At 33.6% G+C, this 20,756-nt stretch overlaps 1 protein-coding gene across 1 annotated transcript; it reads left to right on the top strand.

Moving 5' to 3' along the window:
* Window positions 1-716: 716 nt before the first annotated feature.
* Window positions 717-19,331, top strand: LOC125663907 (cyclin-dependent kinase 10-like). Its single transcript, XM_048896336.2, has 15 exons — window positions 717-918; window positions 2,094-2,166; window positions 2,629-2,700; window positions 3,787-3,889; window positions 5,274-5,355; window positions 6,529-6,649; window positions 8,122-8,191; window positions 9,549-9,608; window positions 12,740-12,863; window positions 13,331-13,380; window positions 14,236-14,325; window positions 17,453-17,505; window positions 17,887-17,959; window positions 18,146-18,200; window positions 18,712-19,331. Exons 1-15 carry the CDS (start codon window positions 832-834, stop codon window positions 18,736-18,738), a joined length of 1,140 nt encoding a protein of 379 aa, XP_048752293.2. The 5' UTR covers window positions 717-831; the 3' UTR covers window positions 18,739-19,331.
* The last annotated feature ends 1,425 nt before the right edge of the window (window positions 19,332-20,756 follow it).

The following is a 20,756-nucleotide window of genomic DNA, read 5'->3' as shown; positions in this document are numbered from 1 at the left end:
TTGATTAATATAGTGATATTGCACATTTAGTAAAGTTGTGGTAAAATTATATAAGATCGTTTATTCTGAGAGACAGGTAACTTCATATGCGCAGTTTGTGATATAAGTTTAAAAAATAGTTATTTCCATACATAAACAGAATCATATATCAACGTCAGAAAATTGCAATTTCCTTAAACAGCGTTATCAAAATTTCATAAAAACTGGTTATGACGATATAATAACATTCATAACAATTTCATGAAACTGTTCCTTCACTCTGTTCCGTCAAAATATTTTTTCAGAGAGCTGCAGCTAATAATAGCCTTGATAAAGATATAAAGAAAAACAGAGTTATTGCCCTTGGATTCAATATTTTGAAACATATCATATATTATTCATCTATAACTTAGACCTTTTAAATAGTTTATTTTAACAAGATTTTTTATAATATCTATAGAAATAGACACTAACAAAATTTATATTCCTATCATGCATAAATCTAAATAAATCATCGATTTTGCAAAATCTGATGACATACTTTCATGCAACGCATCGATCATTTCTGAACTTCCCTTTGCATTTAGGCACTTGTGATTAGGAAGATTTAAAAAGAAATTTCAATACCGATGGTAAAGCAGTACCTATAGTACTATCTGATGATTGATCACTACATGTAATTCCCCCGGAAAAGTTCTGTCTTACCACATTTCCTTTTGTGCCTTTTCTGCATTACTGGTACGAGTTGTCTCGCACCCATTATTGTCGTGCGTTTACGGTTTTCATGTTTCAGATTTTTTGCAAAATGGCAAATACATAAAGTATTTATTGAATAATTTTTATTATTTAGTAATGGAGAAGCAACTTGGTAAGGATACTAAGCCAGGCTTTCTCTCAATACTGACCGGCGAGTGGATAGATGTCCCCGAGTCGTCCCGAGTAAGTTGAAGAGATAATTCGAATTCATAAATCTATCTGTATGGTTACCAATTTGATGATGTCGCAGTGGTTGGGAGAGCGCAGGTCTTAGTCGCGCGATTTGAGGGGTGACTTGAATCCCTCGATCGAGTCGCTTAACACAGTTAAATCGCTTAGATGGTTCCAGTCACCAGTGGTCCTTATAAAGAAAGAATTTTGTACTGATTAATAAGAATAATATTCTTTCTTCCACATTGAATATTACTGTAATACAATCGTTATTTTAGATACTGATGCCCAATTTTATTGTTGGACGTTGGTATTTCAAGTTTTTGAGTTCATTCATTTGTGTATTTAATTGTCAAAATGTTTTTCAGCTTACCATGCTTTAATACTGGTGGACTGATCGAATTAACCTGTAGTCTACTAAAAACAACTCAATAGAATGAATAAAAATCGTCAAAACACTTTATTCCATGGCAAGGTGGTTATTATCCTGAAAATCTATTTAACAGCACCCATCTAGCAATGGCGCATTTTTTGACAAAGGGACTTCTAGGATTGGTGACAAAAAAATTTCTAAACAAATGTGCAGCTTCAGCACAGACTTTTTCATGCGCTTTTGCCATTAGAGCTCGCAGTATTTGCAAAATTTAACAGAAGCGAAATACAGGCTGACCTAGAATATAAGCTATCTGTGACAATAAGTAGGGCTGAAACGATTCACCGAAATATCGATACTGTTCAATATAAACGCTCAATTCAATATTCGATTCATTGCCTCGATTTTCAGTTTGATACGTTTATTACAAACGGGTTTAGTAAAATACATCAGTCTCGGCCAGTACATATTATTTCTACCTGCATGAGGGACAAAATAGCATCAAATAATGTTTAAACTGTTGTTTGCCTTGAGGTTGACGAAAATAATAATAAACTATATCAGTTTCAACTACAGCGAACAGGCATCTAACCGTTTGGCAGTTTTGCTTTTAAAATTATGATTTTGAATCTTGATAATTAATTTTTTCTTCAATGTTATTATTGGTTTCTTCTGTAAATTGCATTGTATTGAAAGTATTGAATCGTGGCATAAGTATTGCAATATGTATCGTATCGTGAAGGGGGCGTATCGTTTCAGCCGTAACAATATTTAAGACAGGTTCTTTAAAATGTTTAGATTTTATGTTTTGCAGCATGGGAAGTGCCGCAGTGTCTCTGAGTTTGAGAAACTTAGCCGAGTTGGGGAAGGGACTTACGGCATTGTATGTAAGTGTTCTGAATGTCTCATTGGACATAATGGGATTAAATATTGTTTTACAATGAATCTAACCAAGTATCATGTACATATATATATATACCAGGTCCAGGATATTGTGTTATCATGTAATTGATTAAGGATGAATGATATAATGGCTGACTTCCTTTCAAACCATTCCTGGAAAAATTAATATAGTAATAAATCTTTTCTGTTTACGTTTATTGCTTTAATTGCTGGTTAGCACAGTAGGTAAAAGTGTAACTGCCAGTCTGTAGATCAGGAGTTTGAAACTTGTAGGGGTTATTATTTCCCCCCTATTGCTGTCTTAACAAAAAACTGCATTTGTTCATTAAATGATATAAATTTATAATTTTTTTAATTTCAAAATATTATTGTACATATCCTCCACTTTCTATATATAACAGTTTTCTCTGGTGTGATGTACATCCTTAATATTTTTTTGTTTTCAGATAGAGCTAGGGATAAAAAGTCTGATACACTAGTGGCATTGAAGAAAATGAGAATGGAGCGGGAAAAGAATGGTAGGAACTGAACACTGATTGGTTAATATGGTAGGAACTGAACACGATTGATTGATATGGTAGAAACTGAACACTGATTGGTTATTATGGTAGGAACTGAACACTGATTGATTGATATGGTAGAAACTGAACACTGATTGGTTATTATGGTAGGAACTGAACACTGATTGATTGATATGGTAGAAACTGAACACTGATTGGTTATTATGGTAGGAACTGAACACTGATTGGTTGATATGGTAGGAACTGAACACTGATTGGTTAATATGTTAGGAACTAAACACTGATTGGATAATATGTGTAGGAATATGATGTTCATTGGTTAATGCATGAAGAAATTTAATGTTCATTGGTTGATGGACCTTAGGTTAAGGAAACTGGAAAAGAATGATGGGAGAGCTTAATGTTCATTGGTCAATATTTTGGCCTTAAGTGCATGAAAGGCACAATGGATTTGGGGGTTGCTTTCAAACATGTGACATGTATGTCCAGTCTATGCGAAAGACATCGGACCGTCGGACCTGACCGATGTACAGTGCCCAAGGTCCGATGCATTATTTTTTACACCGGACCGGAATGTCTGATGTCTCAGTGGCTGGTTTTGAGCTTTACTATGTTGACGCGGAGTCATTTAAATGTTTGTTATAAGTAAAAAAATATCGCACAAATCCAAAATGATTAAAACTGCATGGACTGTCTAAAGTATTATGCGGGAGGGATCCCTGGTATAGTATTACTAGTATAATAAATAAGATTTCCTTGGTTTTACATTTTCACTTTTTTACATTAGGTTATTCGGTCTGACAAAATTTGGTTCGGTCCGGTGTGTTCATTAATTACACAGGACCGAATGTCCTGTGTGGTAAAAAAAACTTTCGCATAGACTGTATGTCTCTGAATTCTGTATTATGCAAGCAATTCTTTTATCCGAATAAGTTTTATACATGTACTGTAACACAGGTTTCAGGTTGTTCAATGTTGTTCTTAGCAAACAGTGTGAGATTAATTGAAAACAAAAACTGGGTGTTGTTTGCCTTGTATTTTGCCGTTTATCTATCGTCTGAATTTTATCTGATATGATTTCAGGAATTCCTGTCAGCGGTTTACGGGAAATCAACATTCTGTTAAACCTGCGACATCATAACATAGTGGAACTTCAAGAGGTTGTAGTTGGAAAAAGTTTAGAAAGGTAAACACTATAGAACATAAATAGTATTACATTTACTACCTATTTAACATAACAGCACAACACATACGTGCATAGTATACAGCCAGCCGTGTTCGCTGGAGACCATACAAATTTATTCAGATTTATACACAAATGTGAATGAAAATAATTAAACTATATTGTTCCATAGAAGTATATATTAAAGCATATATTAACCCCCCCCCCCCTTTTTTTTTGAACACAAGAACCCACTAGGAAAAACCTAGAAATAAAATGATAATAATCGTGAAACAGTCTAGGAAACCTGTATCCGATGCCATTGCTCCATGATGCAGGGAGAGTGTGAAGGACCTCACACTTGACCGATATATAAAATGCTAGATAAGAATTGCATGTATCAAAATTCATATGTAAAATTTACCCTATTTACTTGAAAGATGGCTAGAAAGTGACAAGCCTAACAAACCTGCTTACTTCCTGTGACAGTATACGGCCCTCCTATTGGTCAATATTAGACCATAATAACTATATTAAAACACTCTCCTGTAACATGAATACATCATTTCCCCACTTTTAACAGTGAATCCCGGGAAAATACAATTTAAGATATTTAATGTATAACATATTTCATATCTAATTAATGGATGCTGTGATTTTTATAGGCCAAAATCCTGTCCGACTCGTAACTGAACAATTATTAAGTCTAGAATTTTTGGAGCTCATGTAGATATGAGTCCTAGAATCAACAAACTTTATCAATTTGTGCATCAGTATAGAAATGTGAATTATAGCTTAAAAGCAAGTGGTATTGATTAGCTGCAATAATGTAGCCCTATCCGATCTTTTTTTATTCTGACGTTTTCGGAACCCTCTCCCCCCCCCCAAAATCAGAGAGGGCTACATTATTGCAGCTAGATATTGACCTGTGCCTTGTTTTATAGTATCTTCCTGTTGATGGAATGCTTCCACTTCCTCTGTTGACTGATATCTGTTTTATGATATCTTCCTGCTGATGGAATGCTTCCACTTCCTCTGTTGACTGATATCTGTTTTATGATATCTTCAAACACTGACTTATAACTATTATGGTATTCCCTAACTTATATCTTTATTATGGTATCCGTTGTTGACTTGATATCTCTGTTGCATTATTTTCTTTGTTGATATCATTTTGTTGACTTGATATCTGTATTTTAATATCTTCCTTTGTTGTCTTGATATCTGTGTTACAATATCTTCCTTTGTTGATTTGATATCTAGTTCATTATCTTCCTTTGTTGACTTGATATCTGTGTTACAATATCTTCCTTTATTGACTTGATATCTGTATTTCAATATCTTCCTTTGTTGACTTGATATCTGTGTTACAATATCTTCCTTTGTTGACTTGATATCTGTATTTCAGTATCTTCCTGGTGATGGAGTATTGTGAGCAGGACCTGGCCTCATTGCTGGACAACATGTCTACTCCATTTTCTGAGGCACAGGTAAGAAACGCCTTGAGATATGGCCAATTCAACTTAATTGATAGATTATCATCCCCGCCTGCCCCTCAAAAAATCGGCCTGCCCGGATTTTTTTATTTTGCGAAACTTGCGATTTCCGGAAAATTTTCATGTCCGACTCTGGTGTTTACACTTCTTGTTTACATTTCCGGTATAGCAACGTGAAAATCCACGTGAGGAAAATATAGATCATATGGTTTTCTTAATTTCTCACGTTCATACGGGCGTAAATGAAAGGGATTAATGTTCTTCATATCTTGAAGAAGTTTGGTATCTTTCTGTGTTTGAAAATAAAGCTTAACCTGGAATTCGTCTGTGAAATAAGCATAGATTGATATCCATTTAGCATTAAATGATGCACTTCTGTTGACAAAAACTCGTTTGTCATTAATATTTTTCTCAGAAAATAGAAATTAAAAAATAAAATCCTCCCACCCGCCCCATACTTTTTGTTGACCCTGGATGATAATCTACTAATTAAGTTGAATTGGCCTATTGAATTGATTTTTTTGTATACAGGTATATGTTTATGAATTACAGATCAAATTTGAGTTTTGTTCCGGTTTGTTGATTTTTGATGGAGTTGTGCCCCTTTAACTTAGAAAAATTAGTTATGACCAGTTTTCTGGATTTTTTTTCTAAATGCCTTGAGATATTGAATTGATTTTTTGTATGCTGTTGTATATTGATGAGTTACAGGTCGAACTGGAGTTTTGTTCCAGTTCATTGATTTTTGATGGAGTTGTGCCCCTTTAACATAGAAAAATTTATTTATTTTTATGGCTGTCAAAACATATCAAGGATTGTTGTTGAGTTTTTCATTGTACTGAATGCGTGTAACATACAATCTTAACACCACATTCAATGCTATACTTTGATGGATTTCCTACATTTAACTTTACTGCAGGTGGGGGCATTCATGTTGTGCTGACCCATTTAGTTTTTTTATACTATGTAAATTACCTAAATGACAATAAAAGTAATTCTTTGATCAGTATCACAACAGTACAGAAACTTATATATCATTTCTGAAAGATTTGATCCAGTTTATTAAGCGAGTACAATCTCAAGAGGAAACGAACACTGCCATTATTAATGAAGAAAACAAATGTATAAGACAAGGATGACAGTCATGATAGCTGGACTTTATTGTAGGTGAAGTGTATCATGCTGCAGCTGTTTAAAGGACTGCGATATTTACACGAGAATTTCATAATTCACCGAGATCTGAAGGTTTCCAATCTTTTGATGACGGACAATGGCTGTGTTAAAATTGGTAAGTCTGGCATCAGAGAACCAGTTAAATAGCTATATCAGAATGCATACCATATCTATATGTTGGCAAGTCACCAGAGAACCAGTTAAATAACTATCAGAATGCATACCATATCTATATGCTGGCAAGTCATCAGAGAACCAGCTACCATCATAGCTGTATTGGAATTCACACCACTGCCAAATGTTGAACGGTATCTGGCAAAACAAGTAATTTCAAAAGTACAAATGAAAAAACACACCCATTTCAAAGGGTAGCAATTAAGAGATAGTAAAAATAAGATTGTGTGTTTAAAAAAGAAATTCTCAAGAACCAGCCAGAACTTGTATGAAAGCTTTCCTATATATAGAAGATTCAAGTTTACTTAAATCATGATCGGGAGCCACAATAGGGGTTTAAAATCTTACATAGGATTGTATAGAGGAAAATTCTTTTTTGAAATCTTCTGAAGAACCACAAGGATATAATCATTTAAAATTACTATTGAAACATCTTTATGCAGTGTAAATTCAAGTTTGTCCCCACCAATGACCACAGGGGCCAGAGCAAGACCATAAAAGCGGTTGATGGTTTTACATAAAATTGTATAGGAAAATTCTTTAAGGTGGCTCACTACACCTTGAAAGTTTCTCAAGTCAGTATGAAATGATGTAATTATGAAAGATATGATGATATGTAAGAAGTACGTATGTCAAAAAAGCAGAAAATATGCAATTATGGATAAAAATACAAGATTTTCAAAAATTTATTTCCATTACCGGTAATGTGAAAAAAAACTCTGGCAGATTTGAACTCAGGATCTGCAGGTCAGTAGCCGAATACTTTATCCACTGAACTACGATGATAAACAAACAAATTGATCGATTCAAAATATTTCACAAAACATTTAAATCGCCATCTTGTGATGTGTGTCAGTAAAAGTATAAGTCTTGGTGTAATGAACTACTTTAAAAACCTTTTCTTAAGAACCAAAAGGGGACATTCTCAAGTAATGAAAATTAAAAAAAAGAAAAGAATTTGCCCTTTGCCTGAAAAAAAGCCACATTTTGGTCTTAAATTTTTACTTATGAATATATAGGAAGAATTTTCCTATATATTCATAAGTAAAAATTTAAAACCGAAATGTGGCTTTTTTTCAGGCAAAGGGCAAATTCTTTTTTTTAAAAGTCATCTCAAAGGTATACATGTACTTTCTACTTTGTCAAATTACTATTTAATGTCAAATTACTATTTAATGTCAAATTACTACTGAAGCCTGTGTATGTAATGTAAATTAAAATGTTGACATGACCCGGCCCCCTGCTATTAGGGAAGGGCCACAGTGGGACCTTAAAAAGTTCACATGGGAGAATACAGCTACTCAGGTGAACAATGGGCCTCTTGTTTGGAACTTGTGTTTAATTTCAAATTGTATATCATGTTGGATCTATGCCACATGAAAAAAAATTTCATGTCATTTCTGGTCATTTCAGCGGACTTTGGGTTGGCTAGGAAGTATGGCATACCACAGAAACCAATGACCCCTACAGTGGTAACACTGTGGTGAGTAAATGATAGAGTGACAGGGCTTTCTAAAGCTTTCATGAACAACAGTGAGTGAATGATGGGGTGACAGGGCTTTCTAAAGCTTTCATGTACAGTAGTGAGTGAATGATGGGGTGACAGGGCTTTCTAAAGCTTTCATGTACAGCAGTGAGTGAATGATGGGGTGACAGGGCTTTCTAAAGCTTTCATGTACAACAGTGAGTAAATGATAGAGTGACAGGGCTTTCTAAAGCTTTCATGTACAACAGTGAGTAAATGATAGAGTGACAGGGCTTTCTAAAGCTTTCATGTACAGTAGTGAGTGAATGATGGGGTGACAGGGCTTTCTAAAGCTTTCATTTCATGTACAGCAGTGAGACAAAAGTGGATCTGCAAACACAGTTCCCAAATCTTATAAAATTATCTCTTTTTAAAAAAAAAAGTCATTAGGTATCTGATTTAGATGAATGAAACACCACTTTTCACAGATATGTCAACAGTGTCTTCACAATTTCACAATAATTTCATATCAATCTTTTCTGAAGATACTATGATTAAATCACAATATCGCTTTTTTTGTTACATATACTCATGTAGAGAATGTACTAGAATTAAAGCATAAGTAAATATTGCCAATATTGACAATTTTGATTTTGTTTGGGACCCTGTGAATTGATGATGCTTCGTGAAACTTTTTCGAAAAAAGTTTTGTATGTGAAAAGTAAAGAAGTTTTTGTTTGCAACCTCTCTCTTTGTCTGCCTACTGTATGTGTAATGAGGTGTTTTTGTACGTGTAATGAGATTTTTTTGTATGTGTAATGAGATTTTTAGCTCACCTGAGTCGAAGGCTCACGTGAGCTTTTCTGATCAAAATTTGTCCATTGTATGTCGTTGTCGTTGTTGTAAACTTTTCACATTTTCATTTTCTTCTTCAGAACCACTGGGTCAATTTCAACTAAACTTGGCACAAAGCATCCTTGGGTGAAGGGCTTTCAAGTTTGTTCAAATGAATGGCCATGCCCCAAAGGGTAGATTATCACAAATCATGGGGCCACAGTAGGGGATCAAAGTTTTACATACAAATATATAGGGAAAATCTTTAAAAATCTTCTTCTCAAGAACAATTGGGCCAGGAAAGTATAAATTTACATGAAAGCATCCTGACATTGTGCAGATTCAAGATTGTTCAAATCATGGCCCCCAGGGTTTGTTGGGACCACAATAGGGACTAAGGTTTTACATGCAAATATCTATGGAAAGTCTTCAGATATGGGCCAAGGTGACTCAGGTGAGTGATGTGGACCATGGGCCTCTTGTTTGTATGTGTAATGAGATTTTTTTGTATGTGTAATAAGATTTTCTGTTGTTCTACCAGGTACAGAGCACCAGAGCTTTTGTTTGGAGCTAAGGAGCAGACAACAGCCATAGACATGTGGTAAGAGGTTCAAACAGGAAATATATAGACAGGTGGTAAGAAGTACAAACAGGAAGTATGTATACAGGTGGTAAGAGGTTCAAATAGAAAGTATATAGACAGGCAGTAAGAACAAACAGGAAGTAGATAGACAGGCGATAAGAACAAACAGGAAGTATATAGACAGGTGGTAAGAACAGACAGGAAGTATGTATACAGGTAGTAAGAGGTTCAAATAGAAAGTATATAGACAGGCAGTAAGAACAAACAGGAAGTAGATAGACAGGCGATAAGAACAAACAGGAAGTATATAGACAGGTGGTAAGAACAGACAGGAAGTATATATACAGGTGGTAAGAGGTTCAACTAGAAAGTATATAGACAGGCAGTAAGAACAAACAGGAAGTTGATCGACAGGTGGTAAGAACAAACAGGAAGTCGATGGACGGGCGGCAAGAACAAACAGGAAGTAGATAGACAGGTGGTTAAGAACAAACAGGAAGTAGATAGACAGGTGGTAAGAACAAACAGGAAGTAGATAGACAGGTGGTGATACACAGGTCTGCTGTCTGTTTCTTGTAATACAGGTGACTCTTGATGGCTCAAACTTCGAGGTATCGAATTTCTTGATCTCTCAAAATGAAATCATGGTCCCAATTTTTTCTCTATATAACTAAACCAATTTGCTTTCGATATCTCAAAGTGAAATTTGGGTCCCGTAAAAACTTCATTGTTTTTCACTCTTGACCTCTCGAAGTGGTGGTAGCATAGGTACACACCTTCACTTAAGCATATAAAAACACGTCATTATGTAATAAATATGATAAATTTATTACCTTACCTGGATAACGGTGAATGCCTGGGGCTAGCTTGCCTGTGTTATTTAGGTATTTGTATAGGTGACACATCCCCTGTGTTTCCTTGTGGAGTGGATAGTTTATTGTTAGATTGGTCAATTTAGCTCTTCCCCTGCACTTTGTTTTTGCTATATAATTCAACTATATAGCCATATTTATGTGTTTGAACTTAACTCTGTGTTTGATATGCTATAAAGGCAAATCTAATTTGATTTATACAAATTATTCTTTTATATTTAGGCCATGCCAATTTATAATCTAGTTCGTCGGATTCGCCACTTCTATTTGTAACAAATCCAAATTATAATATTATCAAAAAATAATATCCGCCCGCGTGTTCAAAAATATCTGTAAATATTTTTTTTTAGTTTTTACAACAAGCGCACAAATAACTTTGATGTATATGCTGACAAATGACAGAAGCGCGGGCTCTCGAGAAATTTCCTAACAGTGTAATACGGTTAAGTTATTCATGATGTCTATCTTAATATGTACGATACTTCATAACACTGGATTGGAAGTTGTTCGTTATGCTGGAATCGAACTGGAAGTCGATGAAACTTTTGAAGCGCTATTCGATGCCACTATTTAGAGAACATTGATAGCATATGATTGATTGTTTGATTAGCCTATATATTGACTGAAGTCTCTCTTGAGAATATTTCACTCACATGAAGACGTTACCATTGCCGGTGAAGGGCTGCAAAATTTAGGCCTATGCTCAGCGCTTATGGCACTGAGGGATCTTTATCGTGCCAAACCTGCTGTGACAAGGATCTCAGTTTTTTGCAGTCCTATCTGAAGGACCGCCCCATTTATTCGCCTCTTACAACAAGCAAGGGGTACTGATCGATGACTATTTCAAACCGGACCGACAGTTAACGACAAATTCACAAAAGGTTTGGTGATGTCATATCAAAATTCAAGAAAATGCTCAAAGCGATGCAATGGATATTGCATTTGCAATGAATGTCAAAACTGGATGTGTCCCTAGCAATAGGCATATCTCTGAATCGAAAGATTGTAGAAATGAAACTTAAATAAAATGCTTCAAAAAGACCTTATCAGTTAATGTTGCAAAGTACATGTATTAGGTATAAAGAAAATAAGTCTTTGAAACCTGAAATACTTCTTATTTATTGTAAACTATATCAACAAAGTTGAAAAATATTTAGTTTATGTGGTAAACAAATGATATCTGATGATTTTAGATCTTTATTTTCAGGCGCCCGCTTTTTAAAATCACACTTAATTCAATTAAAAATATTTATATTTCTTGTATTCGCTCGCCTCATAATTTTTATTTCCAAAATTAAAAATAATATTTGTAAAATAATTTCGCACTCTCGCCTCACTTTTTTTGTTTGAAAATCCGAAGAACTATTTTACAAATTGGTGTGGCCTTACTTGTGTTTACATGACATCACACAGTTTTATTAGCGCATTTACGCAACATCAAACATGCATATGGATTGTGACATGAAAAATGACAGATAAGAAAACAACAGTTTTGAGAATTTTTGGCGTCAGCTCATCTGACATTAGACGAGAAAGATATGCTTTCCATATTTATTTTAATTTTCTGCAGTAATGTGAAACAATTCTCTGCAAGAGAGAATAGACAAACAATACAATACCAATACAAAATGATTTTACATATCGTTAGATAAAACCAAGTACAATACTAGTAAGAATGCGGACAGTCATTGATATGAACTACTAAATTACTGAAATAATGGTAAGTACGTTATGTATACGCTTAATATTTCTTTGTATTAATTGAATTACTGAAAGTATGCTTACCAAAATATAGTGTGTCTAAATTTGACTGCTAACCACAACTGCTACAATATATCCAAAATTTTTTTCTTTTAATCTGTTATTTTCACGTCACAATCCATATGTACGTTCGACGTTGCGTAACTACGCTGATAAAGACGTGTGACGTCGTGTAAACACAAGTAAATATAAAAAAATACAATGTTGGTTTTACAAACAAATAATTGCAATCATGTATAAATCAAATTAGATTTGCCTTTATAGCATATCTAAAATCACGTCATTTACCTAAAAATATTAGGGACAACATGTCAAAAACAATACCAGGATGTTGTAAATATGCACTCCAGTTATGAAATTTTAACATAATGGTTGGACCTTTAATTTTCAAATTTGATGTTGCCTTCGATCTCACAAACTCTCAATCACTCAAAGTTTTATAACTGTCCCTGGGACTTTGAATTATTGAGAGTCACCTGTACTTTCTGTACTGGTACACACTATCGTTATACACAGGTCTGCAGGCTGTATCTTTGGGGAGTTGCTGGCTCATCGCCCTCTTCTGCCTGGGAGGTCTGACATTCACCAAATTGAGCTCATCATCGAAATGCTGGGGACACCTAACGACAACATTTGGCCGGTAATATTCCATGTTGCATATGTACAAATCGTAGATCATTTAACATTAATTTTTTATTTACACATTTATTATAATTTGTGAATTTTAGATAAATCTTGAATAGGAATGGATTAATTCGGAGGTGTGATGAAAGATCAGTTTCATTTTAGAATAGACAGAATGTCAGATAGAACACTGAAGCATATTTACAATTTACATTTGTATGAAGTTTTCTAATTCTTTCATACATTGTTATGTAATTTTCAAATAAAAAGGTTGAACTGGTAATAGTTCAATGATACTGGAAGTGAGCATACTGTTTTGAATATTCAATATTCTGTTTGAAATCTGTATATATCCATTGTGTATATCGCTATGTCCCGTCTATGTGGCTGTTAACTAAGATTGACTTTCAAAACTTTTTTTTACTGAGTTACTGATAATAATGTTTTGTCAAGAATTAAAAGAATATATTATTTTTTCCGTAGGGATTTTCAAAGTTACCTGCGATGGAAACTCTGTCACTGAAAAAACAACCGTAAGTGTTATCAGTACTTTAGATGTCTGAATAACCTTAAGTGTTATCAGTACTTTAGATGTCAGAATAACTGTTATCAGTACTTTAGATGTCAGAATAACTGTTATCAGTACTTTAGATGTCAGAATAACTGTTATCAGTACTTTAGATGTCAGAATAACTGTTATTAGTACTTTAGATGTCAGAATAACTGTGTTATTAATACTTTAGATGTCAGAATAACTGTGTTATTAGTACTTTAGATGTCAGAATAACTGTGTTATTAGTAGTTTAGATGTCAGAATAACTGTGTTATTAGTACTTTAGATGTCAGATTAACTGTTATTAGTAGTTTAGATGTCAGAATAACTGTGTTATTAGTAGTTTAGATGTCAGAATAACCTTAAGTGTTATTAGTAGTTTAGATGTCAGAATAACTGTTATTAGTACTTTAGATGTCAGAATAAATGTGTTATTAGTACTTTAGATGTCAGAATAACTGTGTTATTAGTACTTTAGATGTCAGAATAACTGTGTTATTAGTACTTTAGATGTCAGAATAACTGTGTTATTAGTACTTTAGATGTCAGAATAAATGTGTTATTAGTACTTTAGATGTCAGAATAACTGTGTTATTAGTACTTTAGATCTCTGAATAACTGTGTTATTAGTACTTTAGATCTCTGAATAACTGTACTTTAGATGTCTGAATGTGTAGTACTGAACTCTAAAATCTTGAAAATGGTGGTGAAAACAGCTACTGTTGAATGAAATAAACTTAGAATGTTGTAAATAACAAAATATAACTACAAAAAAATGTACATTCCTCACCAGTGTTTGTTGTGCACTACTATTGACTGTTTATACTATTCCTAGGTACAACAACATCAAACACACTTTTCCGTGGCTGACAGATTCAGGAGTGAGACTCCTCAACTTCCTGTTTATGTTTGATCCGACAAAAAGGTACATACAATATGTATATTGTTTTATTTCCACGTCAGTGTACGTACATTGTATAGTGTTTTATTTCCACGTCATTGTGTATGTACATTATGTAGTGTTTTATTGTCATAGTGCGAGTATATGTTATGTTTTATTGTTGCCTCAGTTGGTGTTTATAACATTGTTGGAGTATGGAGTATTTATAATATTCTATTGTCATTGTCATATTTTTGGGTACATTTTATTGTCATATGGGGGGGGGGGGGGGGGGGGGGGGGGGGGGGGGGGACATACTCCTACAAGTAAGAGCCTCAGTTAACTTCTCTATGCTCCTTATATATCTTTGGTATGCGGTAATAAAAAAAATAACTAAATGAAATGAAATAAGATCAAAATAAAATGTAATGAAAATAAAAACTAAATATACATGTACAATGTATGTATACTGTAGACATATTTAATTTGAATGTCGTTATTTTCTTGTCAATTAGAAAAAATGGTAATTTTTTATTTTCAGAAAATATTTATTTTAATGTCAGAAATATCTATGTCACTTGTTATTCATTATCCATTTATAGATAACATATTTCGTCGGTACTATAATTGTCACCATTGTATTCCTTATGAGTAGATTTACCTGCAGGTCAGTGTGTTAATATATAGTTAATCAACTCATTACAAAAATACACAGGTGAAATAAAAAGGTTCAATGTAATTAAGACTCATTACTATCAAAACAGTACAGTTCATTTTAAGTATTGATTTTAACATTTAAAGGGAAAGGCAACCCTAACCACATTGTTGCTTTATGAATAAAGTATTACTTACTGTATCGTGAGTGACAGTTTTTAACAACAAAAATCCTTGCTTAACAATTAAATCAATATTAACCTATCATATATTTTAAATTACCTGCTGCAAAGAAAGCGGCCATTGGAGTTTAATTTATGACATCACACCGTTGGTTCCGGTTTATTTCATCAGCAGCACTGTAAACATGACAAAGTCACGAACAGTTAAGTTTAGAGCTGTATAGATTTGAGCCTGTTCTTTTGCAAAAAGGAATTAAGAAAAAAAGACGTTCAGTCGAGTCGCAGACTAAGCAGACGGTACACGTTTTTTCATACAAATGTCCTGAACCTCAACTTGTTATACACAAATGATGGATCCCCGGTTGACATAGTCTTTTCTTCCTGATGACTTGGTTGGATCAGGAATTTCAAAAAAAAAATTCACATCTCCTCTATGCATTAGTGTAATTAACTGCTTGACAGGAAGGCATCAACCTAATTAACTGCTTGACAGGAAGCCATCAACCTATTCATTCATAAAATCTACTACATGCACATCTTTGATGATCTTAGAATCACATAAAAACCGGAACAGACGGTATGACGTCAAAATTATTGATTTTTGTGGTGTTGAATACAAAAGAGTTCCACATCATGGCAGCCTCTATAGATAGCGGGAATTTCAATTTTTAACGTTTTCAAATTAGTACTGAAACTTATCTAGGCCATATAACAGAATAGTGTGACAAATTTTTATCATATAATTAATCCTATCATTTATCATGTAAATTTTTTGGGATTGCCTTCCCCTTTAATGTCATTTCTAAGACAAGTGTATGTCATGTCCATTCACACTGTCTATGTCAGCATCCACACCCTTCTTTAGGTGATTCAACACCTGAGCTGCATTCCACATCATGAGTTTGTTTTTGCAATGGATTTCAATTTACTGTCGACTGTACGGTCACAGGGATGATGTTCTTCCGTTCAGTTTGGGAGGGGGTGTTAAATAATGTTTGAATATGATTATTTTATAGCACATTGAGGAAATTCTTGTCCTGATACTACACTGTAGTATGTCTTATGAACATTGACCAGTATGAAGGCATGAGCCTTGTCTCTACCAGTACATCCAATTTCTTTACTAATTTTATTGATAAACAGAATGCAAAATAATTGCTTTAAACATTTGAATGGCTTCAGTACAACAATTTAAGATTTAAGCTTGCACAAATCACCAAATAATGATTTGTTTGTGAATACATGTAGGTGTTGCGACAGCAAGCTTCGTCGAACAAATGATATATAAATGGTGTGTGCTTCATAATGGTATTTACACAAGTTAGGATTGCAGACTTCATGTGCATGATATGTAATTTTTAAGTGATCACAAACACCGAAAATTAATCCACACAAAATTGTGTTTACTGCAAAAAACGAAAAAAATTCTAACAAAATTAAATACATACAGTACATGATAGTGGTGGGTAAATATTATACACCTATTTACTGGCTATGAGGACAATAGCAAGTTTATTGTCCCCCAAGACAGGGGGTGGGATTAGTCCTGAAAGGACAGTTCTAGTTGTCCTAGTGATTGGATAATATAATGATTTATTGTCATAGTGATGGGATAGTATAATGATTTATTGCCATAGTGATGACATGATATAATGATTTATTGTCATAGTGATGGGATAATGTAATGATTTATTGTCATAGTGATGGGATAATATAATGATTTATTGTCATAGTGATGGGATAATATAATGATTTATTGCCATAGTGATGACATGATATAATGATTTATTGTCATAGTGATGGGATAATATAATGATTTATTGTCATAGTGATGGGATAATATAATGATTTATTGTCATAGTGATGGGATTATATAATGATTTAATGTCATAGTGGTGTGATAATATAATTAGTTATTGTCATAGTGATGACATGATATAATGATTTATTGTCATAATGGTGGTATTTGGTTCTCTTAAACTTTCTTTGCATTTGTGTATTGACTAATTATTATGTATTTGTCTATCAACTAATTATTATGTGTTTGTGTATTGACTAATCATTATGTATTTGTGTATTGACTAATTATTATGTATTTGTCTATTGACTAATTATTATGTGTTTGTGTATTGACTAATTATTATGTATTTGTGTATTGACTAATCATTATGTATTTGTGTATTGACTAATCATTATGTATTTGTGTATTGACTAATTATTATGTATTTGTCTATTGACTAATTATTATGTATTTGTGTATTGACTAATCATTATGTATTTGTGTATTGACTAATCATTATGTATTTGTGTATTGACTAATCATTATGTACTTGTAGGGCAACTGCTGAAGATTGTTTAGATTTCTCGTACTTCAAAGAACAACCATTCCGTAAGTCTGCGACCTTGTTCCAATTTATCTACAGTCAGTGTGATGAAGTATCTACTGTAAATCCATTCTACTAGCGCTTCATCTGATCAGTTACAGTCAAACCGTTGTACATTGAATCACTACTTATATAATCATGTTACATTAAAACTTGATATGCTTGTTACCAGAAAAAATGTTTGGATTAAAGAACATCTGGAATACAGAATTCAAAGTTTGTTGCTGAAATGTAAATACTGTTTTACACAACATTTCTAGGTTACATGATGTCAGATGAAAATTCAGCATAAGATAGAAAAATTGATTGGCTGTAATGAATTAGACTGATAATGAATTCAATGGACCTATCTCTGGTGATTTACTATCATGTTTTATGTATTTAAGCATGTGATCCAGAGCTGATGCCTTCGTTCCCACAGCACAGACTGAAAAGGAAAGCCCCAGTAGAGAAAGAAAAGTAAGACTAACGTGATTAGAAATAGCTTGAACTACAAATCTTGCATTGCACAGAGGCAATTTAGTTTTTCTTTATCAACTGTAACAAAAGCAGAATATGATGTATGACCACTAATTCATCAAGCTAAGATGCTAGCATCTTCCCTCCTATAATACATGCTATTTGATTGGTTGATATTTTTGACAGAGGGGAAGGAAGTAGCAAGCAAGCCGAGTCCAGTGATTCCCTCCACTTGTCAGCGGTAAGTCACTCCAACTTCACGTGACTTCATTATTTCAGAGTAAATGCCTACACAATGGTGATTTAACAATAGTTGCTGAACAAATCACAGATTTAAAGTAGACCTGGGAAATTTGACTTAGGATCCATATAGAACATACAATTTTCACCTAAATTTTTACTTTATCAAAATTATTACCATATGGTAAAGCAATTTTGATTTTTTTTCAGTATTTAATTAATCAGTTGGATTTGATGGTTATAAAATTCTTGTTATTTGTTAAAATCTGTTTTGAAAATATGTAAACAATGATATATGCAATAATGTTTCTTGAATTCACACCAATCTGATTAAAATACAGATCTCTCAAATAGCGCACAGCGCAGAGTGCGCTATTTGAGAGATCTGTATTTTAATCAGATTGGAATTCCACTTGATTATCAATATTGTAAAATTGGTCAGGTTTTCAAACACTAAGTGCACAATGATCATGTCACTTTGAAACATTTTGATGACACAGATTTGTTTTCAGTCAAAGAAGAGAAGATCAAAGGACTGAAAGAAAGTGATCGACAGGAAATGGAGAAAGCTGAGACAGACAGCTGAACCAAGCAGAATCAGAGCAATATTTGTGACTGAGAAAGGAATGATGTGGTTTCAAGCAACTGTGAAAAGATTTGAGATTCAAGTGTGTGTATACAACACCAACAGTCTTGGCACCCTCTGAAATTTTTATGTACATAATATATCAGAGGTGATGTGGAACAAGAAGCCATTTAATCTCTCTGTGATGATGTGCTTTTGGAGATCCTGGAAAATGTCTTGATACTATATATACACACAGGACTGTATGGACTCATTAGTTATAATGCTGACTGCATGGACTCATTAGTTATAATGCTGACTGCATGGACTCATTAGTTATAATGCTGACTGCATGGACTCATTATAATGCTAACCTTGTAATTTAAAACTTGTCCAAATAGACATGAAAAAATTATGTTCATTTTATTGACCATTTTTAATTGTGTAAAATCATGTGATACATTTATACTGTTTTTGGATTATGCGCTTCAGACTTACAGGCTCCAAGCCATGTTACCAAGTAACACATACATGTACTTCAATGAATAAAATGCTATTTCTGGTTGATCCTGGCATTTTGTTAAACCGAAGATGTTTAATATAAGTAGTGTCAAACCGAAGATGTTTAATATAGGTGGTGACTGTACCTTGTTAAACTGAAGATGTTTAATATAGGTAGTGACTAGTTCCTTGTTAAACCGAAGGTGTTTAATATAGGTAGTGACTGTTCTTGTTAAACCAAAGATGTTTAATATAGGTAGTGACTGTTCCTTGTTAAACCGAAGATGTTTAATATAGGTTAGTGACTGTTCCTTGTTAAACCAAAGATGTTTAATATAGGTAGTGACTGTTCCTTGTTAAACTGAAGATGTTTAATATAGGTAGTGACTGTCACCTGGCATAAGAATTGAATGTCATGGGTCTTTCCTTGACCTTAAAAATGAAGTTATCAGCAAAGGATAGATATTGACAAATCTACAAAATTTAGCAACCAGGAAATTCGATGGAGCCAGACGATATTTCACTTACATGCATGTACATAAAGTGGAAACAATTCAACTATGCAGGGATTATTAATCCAGGTTTTAAGGGAAACTGCTGTAGTACCCTTTTTGAGGAATTAAGAAAAATAAGTTTGAAGTCTTGGACTGTCAGGTGCCTGAGAGTGCCCTGCTAGTAGGATCTAAGGGTCAAAGTCCCTGATGAAAAAATTATTGTCCCCCCCCCTCCCCAGCAAACGAAGTTTAGGGGAGGTATACTGAGAATCACCTTGTCCATCCATTTGTGTGTAGACATCATTTATCTAAAGGTTTAACACAAATTAACAGATTTGATTAAAACTTTGTGTATATCTGATATGAATAATGTAGTTGTACACCTGTCATTTTCATTGAGATTCTTTAACATTCAAGGAAGTTATGGATACTTGCATTTTACAGGTGTTTTTTCAATTTTATGGACTTGGTCAATTTCTTTTATATTTTGTAACAATCTGTTCTCTCACAGAGACTACTGCATAAGTTTAGGAGAGAGTGTAATGGAATCATCAGTCCATTTGTCTGTCTGTCTGTGGATATCATTTTGTTAGTAATAGATGTGTCATTTACTGGCCCTTATATGTGAAATAGTTATCCATGAAAGGATATTCAGAAGTCATATTGAGCATATCTTAAATATTCTTGATTAACACTCTACTGAAGAATACATAGTATTTGCATTTACATTAATTGCTCTCAAGAAAACAGAGTTCTTCTCCATGTCAAAAGGATGTGTTTATTCCTCAATGAGCACAAATTCAATCCAATGTTCCAATGTGCCCTGGGGTTGGGGTATTGGTTCCATTCTAGTTTAAGCGTCGTTTTATTACCCATGTGGAATTATAGAAACGAGCATTTAAGGTAGTACTCTACATCGTCATAATGGCTGACTTCCTTTAAAAACATGGATGAAAAAATCGATATCAGCAATATTTGTCTTTTCCTTTTCCATTAA

This window comes from Ostrea edulis, chromosome 1, assembly GCF_947568905.1.
Source record: "Ostrea edulis chromosome 1, xbOstEdul1.1, whole genome shotgun sequence".
NCBI lineage: Eukaryota > Metazoa > Mollusca > Bivalvia > Ostreida > Ostreidae > Ostrea > Ostrea edulis.
The sequence above is the reverse complement of the archived record's forward strand: the minus strand, read 5'-3'. Positions and strand labels throughout refer to the sequence as shown.

Coding starts and splice junctions, on each gene's coding strand:
- LOC125663907 (XM_048896336.2), top strand. CDS start 832: ATGGAGAAGCAACTTGGTAAGGATACTAAGCCAGGCTTTCTCTCAATA. Junction 2,167..2,628: donor AGGGACTTACGGCATTGTAT/GTAAGTGTTCTG, acceptor TTTTGTTTTCAG/ATAGAGCTAGGGATAAAAAG. Junction 13,381..14,235: donor CTGTCACTGAAAAAACAACC/GTAAGTGTTATC, acceptor TACTATTCCTAG/GTACAACAACATCAAACACA.